Here is a 10,982-nt window from a genome sequence, read left to right on the forward strand (position 1 = left end):
CCCGCCTGCATATACTATGTTGTATCTGGCAATGTAGAGAACTTACGTAAGATATAGCAAAAGTAACAATTATGACAGAAAAACAAAGGTTGCCGAAAAACTTAACTTTAAAAATAACCTAAGATAAGACCTTGGTGACCTGACCTTGGATAAAATGTGCCAGTCCCTGAACAACTTTGTTTGCATATGGACAATGTTTCATAAAGTTACAGTAAGATATAAGAATAGTAACAAAGATATGATAGAAACAATGTTGGCCGTAAAACTGTTTAACCTTAAATACCTAATGTTAACACCTGGTGACCTTGACTTGGGTATAATGGGTCAGCACCACACATACTTTAGCTTGCATATGACAATTATTGAAGCTACGAAGTAAAGCAATGTAAAAGATATGACAGAAAAACAAAGGCTGCCGAAAAACTTTACCTTGAAAATAACCTAAGTATAACAGCTTGTGACTTGACCTTGGTATAATGGGCTCAGTCCTAAAATACATTATTTGTATACTGAACAATATTATGTGAAGTTACAGTACAATAAGCAATAGTAACAAAGATATGATGAAAAACAAAGGCTGCCGAAAACTTTAACCAAGAAGGGTCACGCGCGCAGACGCCGGAGGCGAGTAGTATAGCCCCACATTTCGATAGGGAGCAAAAATGTCAAAACAATCCATCCTTTCTTATGGTCATCTAACAAAAGTGTTCACTGTGAAAGTTTGAAGAAATCAGGCTAAAAGATGGGAGGGTTGGAAACAGATTGGGACAGAACTTTAACTATTGACCTAAGTGACTTTGACCTGGAACCTTGTGACCAGGATTGTGTCTCATGCTCTTGATGTAGTTAATAACTGATACCAGTTTTATGAAAATCTTCCCACATGACAAGCTATTTAACTCCAAGTGTGACCAAAGATTTTGACCTACAGTATAACGCGTTAAGTGCTCTGCAATCATTTGTGAGAACCAATATAGCTAAGTCATGAAAGGCAGTTAGACAATATATGTGTGGATGCAAAGTTAAGCTATTTGACCTTTGACCTCCAAGTGGGATTGTGACCTTGGATCTAGTTACCTGGGTTGTGTGCTTTGCTCATTGTCTTCATGAGGTTAATAACTGAAGTTTTATGAAAGTCTTCTGGAGCATACACAACAGTCAGACTGACAGACATGCATGACTCCAATATAGCCCCCATATACTATGTATCAGGGAATGTAAAAATATTTTATAGTATAAGACTTTTTCCTGTTATCCCACTAGAGTATGTAAGAACATTTTACCTACATTCATGTTGAGATCTGCAGGAAGGTTATCAATGTAGAGATCAAGATCTAGAGATAGACCAAGCAAACACAAGTGTCTGCTCTCTGCTCTTATCATTTTATTACAGAAACAGACATCCAGAACTGATGCAGATTTGACTCAATGTAATACAAAATATTCTAGAAAAAGTTTGTCAGATGAGCTGGGTAAAACCAATAGCTCAACACTCAATAAACACTTATGTGTTAAATAGAATGAGGATATTTCATGTACTTCATATATATTTCATGTATGTAAATACGAAATTTGATTAAAATAATAAATGCGAGATCATTGGATCAATTTTTTGAAAGAGTTTAACAAATTTAATGCTGAAAGAAACATTGATGTAATATTCTTTTCATCACATGTTAGCTTTTTCTGTGAAAAATTGAGGCATACAGGCAAATTCAAACATCTCCTTTACTTGAAATGACGTCCTTGTCAAATAGTATAATACCTAAAATATGACATGGCTTTTTTTCACTCCCCTGATGTCAAATCTGTGATAAACATTAGATCAATATAAAAATATTGACAGTAAATTGTGACTCATTAATATTACCATACTAAACAGATCCACTGTTGGTGATGAAGGCAAAAAGAGAGGTTTTATGCACAAGAAAACAAGAGAAACAGCTACCGGTATTAAGCATTTTCAGCAAAATTAAAGCTCACATGCGTGTTCAAATCATGATGCTTAAATTCAAGCCTAGAGTCTTCTCCCTTGCAAAACTAGTCCCAGAAAACAACTTTTCCATTGGTCAATTTTAAAATTCTGCCAAGAAACAACCAATCAGATTGATCCTGCCTTATTTTCAAAACCGATTCATTCATGTACCTCAATTATATGTTTGGCAAGATATGCACCTGTCAGATCTGAAAACGCCAAAGAATGTGAATGTTCAGAAAAGATGTAACACCTCTCACGGAGATGCAGGTACCCTTTAGCCTACTGGTGGCATGTGATTCTGCCTTTGCAACCAGTGCAGACCCTGATGCATGCTGGCTGATCATGGTCTGCACTGTTCACTTTTCAGTCAGTAAATTTTCAGTGAACACCCCTTAGAATAACAAATGGTATTGCCCAAATTGAATGTTGGACCAGTCCATTTTAGAAATTTAGCAGGCTAAAGGTTAATTCCAATACAACTTTTATTCTGTTACAATACATGTACCATGAGAAATAAAAAAAACTCCAATCCATTGAAAACCTGCTGAACATTCAAGAGATGAAAAGGAAAACTACTGTGAAATCATTAATATTCGTGGGGGACTAATTTTCGTGGATTTTGTGGTTGAGTCAATCCACAAAATTTAATCCCAACGAACAAGTAAAATTCCCATTCATTTTATGTTCAAAATGAAATCCACGAATTTATATACCCACGAAATTGCCGTTTTGACCTAAACCACGAAATTTCATGTCCATTTTACAGTAATCTTTATATATAGCAACTAGTCCTACACCATAGTACATTCCCAATTAAACAATCCATCTAATTCCTTTTCTGTACTTTCTATATTTAACTTCAACAAAAGCCAGATTTCTGTGAAAGGCATTTATTAGTATTTAACCTTTGAAACACGACAAATTTACCAGGACAGTATCTATTCTAAGAAACAAAAGAGTTTTTCTTATATACATTAGTACTCTCTCATCTTCTGGAGCTCAGCAGCGACCACCATCAAACAAATTCTTGAGGTCATCATCGCCATATAAAAACAAGAGCACCACCTTGCGGGTGCTGACGCTCATCTATTTTTTTTGTATAATAGAAAAGTTGTCCTACCCATGATTTTCTAAGTCCAAAAAGGGCCATAATTCTTGCAAAAAGCAGGATGGAGTTATGTTTCTTGATGTACAGAGTCAGCTTATGATGGTGAACAACAGTTGCAAGTTTCAAAGCAATAGCTTTGATAGTTTAGGAGAAAAGTTTACCTAAACATAAAACTTAACCAATAAATCTGATATTTTCTAAGTCAAAAGGGGCAATAATTCTTGCAAAAAGCAGGATGGAGTTATGTTTCTTGATGTACAGGGTCAGCTTATGATGGTGAACAAGTGTTGCAAGTTTCAAAGCAATAGCTTTGATAGTTTAGGAGAAAAGTTGACCTAAACATAAAACTTAACCAAGAAATCTGATATTTTCTAGTACAAAAGGGGCCATAAATCTTGCAAAAGGCAGGATGGAGTTATGTTTCTTGCTGTACAGGGTCAGCTTATGATGGTGAACAAGTACTCCAAGTTTCAAAGCAATAGCTTTGATAGTTTAGGAGAAAAGCTGACCTAAACATAAAACTTAACCAGGCAACGCTAACGCTGATCAAGTGATGACAATAACTCATCATTTTTTTTCAAAAAATCAGATGAGCTAAAAATTATTGGCTTCTTAGTAAGGTTCAAATCATTTGCAACTAAACACATCCCTGTGGTTTTGAGCCAAGCTTTCAAAGAAACCATCCAACAGTTTGGGTGGAAAAATGTTGGTGGTTTACATCATGTCTGTGCTGGAAATAAGGTAGAGTGGGACACCAGTGATATCTTGCTCCAACATCTAAAGCTTGCTACCATACATGTACAATACTAAACAGATCCACTGTTGGTGATGAAGGCAAGAAAAAGAGGTTTTATGCACAAGAAAGCAAGAGAAACAGCTATTAAACATTTTCAGCAAAACTAAAGCTTACATGTACTAAAAACTTGCGTTTTCAAATTGTTACAACAATGATCTTTAAAACCCTTCTTTTGACATGTAATTCCTCAACATGTGAAAGCTTCCCAGCTAATTTTTGTAAGGTCTGAGGTTCTTCCCACTTGCCTATCTTTATGCCCAAGATGATGTCACAAGAAGCAACAACACTTCAACCCAAAAAGTGGAAAGTGCATCTAAAATATCAATGCACCCTAAACTCTAGACTAGTACTCCACTATCATGACTACAGTTCAGGGAAATTTTCAGTCCTCTAAAACACAAGAATGAGACATAATGCGCTGAATCACCTAATTAAAATCATTACTAATTACTTCATTCACGGATAACAAGATCATCATCCAGCTGCAGTATCTTCATTCTCTATTCATTTTTATAATTCCTATAATGTAACATAATGGATTCTAGACAGACTGCAACATTTTTACATTGTGCATTATAAAATGCAAAATATCTGTAATAATAGAGATTTCTATACACATGTAATGATGCAGCATAAATGTGATGCATTGCTTTATAAACTGTTTGATTTATTTCATTTATTGTAGATCCACAGCATTAAATTTAATATATTATTCCAGCTTTCTCAGTTTACAGTTCTTTATCTTCTTCTATAGGTAAGGCAATATTCTAAACACTCAAAGAAGCCAAATTTAAGTCTGCTATTTTCTAATATGATGACTGGCGTTTCTGAATATGGCCATTGGAGAGACTTGTTTTAGGCTTATATTCTACAGAATGCAATGGAACATATTTTACATACAATGTAAATGCAAAATGGCAGTTGAAAAAGCACGACACCTGTGAAATCCAAGGATTTTATATAATGTCAAGAGACAGTAGGACTAGTGATCCCCAAGCTTGGTGCAAGTTCTCCGTGGTAACTGGTCAGAAGACAATATTTCTGATATAAATTGTTCACAACCTCGGATTCATGTGGAGAAGTTGTCACTTACTTGTGGAGAACCACAGGATTGTGTACAGCATTAAACCACAGGATTGTGTACAGCATTAAACCACAAGATTCTGTACAGCATTAAACTGTCAATTAAACACTGATACAGAATCCAGAGGTGTTTTTTAAGGTTAACTGACAGTTGTTACACATTTGACACTGTTAAAAGACGTTTATATTAAAAAAAACACTTTATCAAAATTATAATATTTTAACTATTAAAACTTCTTTGTTGCCAAAAATCTGAGCACAACACCACAAGTGAGTTGCTTTAAAGCAGGGAGGAAATTTAATATTGACATCAGTCTATTCATTCAGCATTACTCATCCATGTATATATAACCTGTTTACATAAAGAAACAACAACAACAATTTATCACATTACTTACATAAATGCAATGACGCAGTACAAAATACTTTTTAAAATTAGTGTTTACAGGATATATAAATACAGTTTTACGTAATATATAATATAATAGTTGCCTCTGGTAGGAAAAGCATCAAATGATAAAATCACTTGCAAATATGAAGTACTTACAAGGTTTCAACATTGTAATATCGTAGCCAACTTACACTTAATGTACCATATAATGATGATAACAACATTTCGTTTTGCTTTTTTCTGACAATACAGGCCATTTATTTGTTTCAGTGTTAGACTGAAAATACCTTTCCACTGGTTTTAACTGACTAACTGTGCAATACTATTTTTTACTTAGAAAATACTTTAAATACATTTCACATTATACTTCTCAACAATTCACTGAAAACCGTGAAATTGACAGCACTCACAAAACTGGTAGAGGACTAAAGGTGTTAAAGTCCTCTTATATCATATTGGTGAAAAAGTTACTAAAACAAGAATGGCCAACACCAACATAATACTGAAGGACCGGGACCAACTCCACAATTCAGTACCTAATATTTCAGTCATATATAAATGGCTGTCAATTAACTTAACTGGTATTCCTGGATTCTGTACCATTAACTGATTTCTGACATTGGATTCTGCACCAGTAACTGATTTCTGACATTGGATTCTGAACCAGTCACTGATTTCTGACATTGGATTCTGTACCATTAACTGATTTCTGACATTGGATTCTGTACTTGTCACTGATTTCTGACATTGGATTCTGAACCATTAACTGATTTCTGACATTGGATTCTTTACCAGTCACTGATTTCTGACATTGGATTCTGTACCAGTCACTGATTTCTGACATTGGATTCTGTACCAGTAGTTTATTTCTGACACTGGATTCTGTACCATTAACTGATTTCTGACACTGGATTCTGTACCAGTAACTGATTTCTTACATTGGATTCTTTACAAGTAACTGATTTCTGACACTGGATTCTATACCAGTAATTTATTTCTGACACTGGATTCTATACCAGTAATTTATTTCTGACACTGGATCCTGCACCAGTAACTGATTTCTGACATTGGATTCTTTACAAATAACTGATTTCTGACACTGGATTCTATACCAGTAATTTATTTCTGACACTGGATTCTGTACCAGTAACTGATTTCTGACATTGGATTCTTTACAAGTAACTGATTTCTGACACTGGATTCTATACCAGTAATTTATTTCTGATACTGGATTCTGTACCAGTAACTCATTTCTGGCACTGGATTCAGTACCATGGTGCAGTAACTGATTTCTTACACTGAATTCTGTACCAGTAACTGATTTCCGGCATGGAATAGAATTTCTATTCAGACTATAAAAGTATTAAAATAATATATATGTACTGATATCTATGAACCTGATACACTTGTATTTCCCTGATACAAATCTTTTCCTTTATAAAGAATTTTTAGCAATAGTTGAAGCGGATGACCTTTGGCCACATTCATTACTTATTGATAGAGTAAGTAACCACAAAGGGAATTACCTATTTGTACCAGTACAAAAATTAACGATCAACAGATTTATTAGTACAAAGGTAAATCTGGATTAAAATAAACTAAACAGTATAAACCAACAATATAAAATATAATTCATAATATTGCACCAACTGTTCAGTTTTCTTTTCTACTGCGTAATACCATATACATCTGAACAATATGTTATGGTTCAACAAATAAAACGATATGCGTATAAATCTTAACATCTGGTTATGGTTCAAAAACTATAACATTTTATAAACAATTTACATGCTTTATTCAGGCGCTAAATTCATTCATCCCAGAATGCAACTGTAGTTCTGACTATTTTGAGAAAGGTCCAATAAAGATACAAACCAAGTTTAAAGCGCCAAGTTTACGCCATTTTTTCCCCATATTCAACAATTCTGCACTGGTCAAGTGTATTATCAGTTACTGAACGATAAATTTAAGTAAAAACAATAATGACAGATCTGAAAGATGTTTAACCTTTAGCCTGCTGGTGGCTACTGATTCTGCCTTTGCGACCAGTGCAGACCAAGATCAGCCTGTACGTCCATGCAGTCTGATCATGGTCTGCACTGTTCGCTATTCAGTCAGTAAATTTCTAGTGAAAACCCCTTCGAATAATAAATGGTATTGCCCATATTGAATGATGGACCAGTCCATTTTAGAAATTTAGCAGGCTAAGGGTTAAACCAATATGGAAATGAGCTGCTTTCCGATACTAAGCTGCCATCAATATTATTATTAACAATGAAGACTGAAATTTGTAAATTTAAAACAAGTTTTGTGCTGTGGTGAGTATTATAAAATGCACAACAGCAAGTACAGAAAGTGATTTCAAAAATCTCTTCAAAAAGGAGGTACGGCAGAAGTCAGACTCAAATTACTTAAAAAGCTATTAAAAGTTAATTAGTTGTCATGAAAACTTCCTATTATTCATGTGATAATTACTAAAACTAAATTGTCAAATCATTTTAGTCCAACAATTCATTTGAAACATACTTGCCAAGTTTGCATAAAATGTACTGCATTATTTCCGGAGATATAATTTATATTCTTTTCTCATGGATAAAAGGTAAGAAATAAGAAATAATTACTTTGATCTGTTCCTATTTTTAATGAACGTTAGACAATTCAGAATTTCAGTTAACCATACCCAGTGGCTACTTGATCTCATTCAGGATTCTTAACTGTTCTTCACAAATAGCGGACAACGTCAACATGTGGGTCAGAGATGGAGGACATATAAACTTTACTTTCTACTACTGTCTTCAGGTAATCATCAAAGGAACAAATGCCTTGTAAACCCAGGATTCAAACACATTCGAACACATGGCCTCGTAAAATGAGTCAAAAGATCAACCTACAAAATGTATTGAGCTAAGCTGGCAAGCTTACTGATTTCAAACAAGCTAAAAATGTATCATGAAAAATAATTATCAAGAACAACTATTACTGAAATCTTGAAACTAGTATGTAATGCAGGCGAGTTTAATGTTTCATTAAAACTGATTAATTAATGAAAACTAAACTTTTTTCCTCAAAATCAGGTAGACCTTTTTGTTTTGCTTTCTCAATTTAATTAAAGTCTAATTGGCCAATGGCTTTACTTACCTATTACCGGTAAGTCTTTATGTACTGGATTTTGATATGTTTATTTTTAATCTGGCCAGTTCATTCTATGTACTTTCCTTTGGTCAGATCATACTTTCCTTTGGTCAGATCATGCTAAAATGCTAAAATTTTAGAAGTCTGTTGTAATAATTGATATCTTATAATTTATAACTGATCTTTGCTGCTTTAGCGGTTAGCATACTATTTAACACTTGTAAATGGAGATGTGTATTAAACCAATCATATATTTGTTATGTGATAAGTTTCTAAATTCTTATTTCTTCTTTAAAAATGATTAGGTGTCAGTATTTATTCCCAAACTGAGTAAACAGTTTTTTATCACAAGATATAATTCAGATTGAGAGTACATATAATTACATGGCACAAATTATTCCAACTCAAATATATTTTACGCTGGACATACATGATACTTATCTAAAACACTAGCTTTTTTTAAAAAAAAAAAAAGCGTGTAATTAGTAACAATATTCAATTGATGGAATCATTCTGACTGTGACAAAAACCGCTAAGGGTGCAATTACTTTAATATCTCAAATTTTCAATACTATGACTGTACATATCATGTAGAAGTTACTGCCTATTTAAACTGTGACATAAAAATGTATAAGATGTAAAAAAATGTGTATATAAATATTTTACACAAGATAATAATTTATAAACAAATTAGACTAACTTCAAGGATTGTTTTTGGTCTACTTTAATTTAATTGAATAGGAAGCACTAAAGAGTTAAATAAAAGAAACACTAAATATACCATCTAATTATACAATTCATATTTCCACTACCAAAAGTATGTAATACTCACGCATGAACCATAAGGTCAAGCATAAAGCCAGATACATGTATCAACGTGGCCACACACTGAGGTTTTGCTGTATAATGTTGAGGAACACACAATTATCATTACCAGACAGGAACATACTCAAGAGAGTCAAGTTGACAGTTACGAAACAAACATCAAATACTAACCATGTAGAGCAAACAGATGAAGTGGAAGTGAATGTGTAATGTTTCTCAGTCCTTGAAGTTGAAGCTGAGGATGTGGCACACCTGCTGATTCATCTGGGCTCGAGTCAGAATCTGGGCTACCTCCCACAGCCCCAGGGCCTGACCCATTGCTTACAGGTATGTGTAGTCCGGGAGGTGGATTTGTATAACTGCCCAAACTTCTAGCTCTGGCCCGGCTGCTTGCACCTGACATATGGGGACCAGCCCCATTTTGTGACCCCGAGCTAGAATATGTCCGAACCCTGGGAGATCCTGTTCCCGTGCTTTGTTTAGCACCCATATTTATTCAAGTTTAGGCTGACAACTATTCAGCTAGGACGACTATTATCAACTGGGTTGATATCCAATTTAATCAAAAAGAGATTCCCTGATATGTGAATAAAACAAAGGATTTTTAACACAAATATCCTCGTCGGCCATGTTTAGTCTTCCTTGTTTGTGAGGAACCAACACAATAATGACGTAACTGTACCATGTGACCATTGCTGCGGTGTAATTTTCCATAAAATTAATCCGGTACAATACCACACCGTACTACGACGGCTGCCGTCATTAGTCAAAACTAATGCCCGAGGTCCTTGACAAACCATTCAATACCTAAGTGTTTTATTACGTGGCAGCAGAAGTTAACGTTCATATATTTATTTCATTATTTTTATTAAGCAGCCCAGTAAACATGGATCGAATATAAATTGATCATATAACACAAACAATAGATCGAGTCATGTAATAACAGATTTTAGTAATCGGGTATACTATACTAGCTTGGAATACATGATACACACTTATCCAGTCCGAAGTTTTCTTTTTGCATGTGGCACTGCAATATTTATGTCTCTTACTTCCATTAAACAATCAAAATCCCTTCGGAAATGACCTTGAAACATGAAAAAAGGGAGTATTTGGATTGGGATATGGAATTTAATCACTCTTAGTGTCAACTGAACTTAGTTTTCCTTCGCAGGAATATAAAGGTCTACTCAAACCCCTATTAGTCCATTCGCATATCTAATGTCATTGAAATGCTACATGTTGATGCGTAGCCTAAAACGGCACATGTTAGATTTCCGACGAATAGACATACGACTATCTCTTATGCATATATTACAAATTATCTGGTAGCCGATTATTCGATTTTTAATAAAGAAGAATGCGGTGCTCTTAATAATAAATATTATAGAAACATACATAGCTATGCCAGTACCCAGACATAATTTACCCTATCGTATTAAACAGAAAGGAGACATGTATAGCATGCAACGTAGCGTAGCAAATAAAACATACAATACTACTTTAGTTTTTAAAAAAATCTAACTTTTGCTTTACTTCGCAAAGTAATAAGTAGATCGAGTTTTAAAAAAAAACTTCTTAAATTCATGAGTAGCTTTCAATTTACTTGAATTCTTCAATAGCTTTTCTCACCTGTTAATGTCGATGCGTTCTCTTTACAAAATAGTAT

At 34.1% G+C, this 10,982-nt stretch overlaps 1 protein-coding gene across 1 annotated transcript in view; it reads right to left on the bottom strand.

Annotated features, from left to right (window-relative positions):
• Positions 1–9,968, bottom strand: part of LOC123548436 (E3 ubiquitin-protein ligase znrf2-like) — a 48,974-nt gene extending 39,006 nt beyond the window's left edge. Inside the window, exon 1 of the mRNA XM_045335701.2 lies at positions 9,485–9,968. Within this exon, the coding sequence (XP_045191636.1) occupies positions 9,485–9,803 (319 nt within the window). The 5' untranslated portion in view covers positions 9,804–9,968. The remainder of the gene's footprint in view (positions 1–9,484) is intronic.
• Between the last annotated feature and the right edge of the window lie 1,014 nt (positions 9,969–10,982).

This window comes from Mercenaria mercenaria, chromosome 6, assembly GCF_021730395.1.
Source record: "Mercenaria mercenaria strain notata chromosome 6, MADL_Memer_1, whole genome shotgun sequence".
Lineage (NCBI taxonomy): Eukaryota > Metazoa > Mollusca > Bivalvia > Venerida > Veneridae > Mercenaria > Mercenaria mercenaria.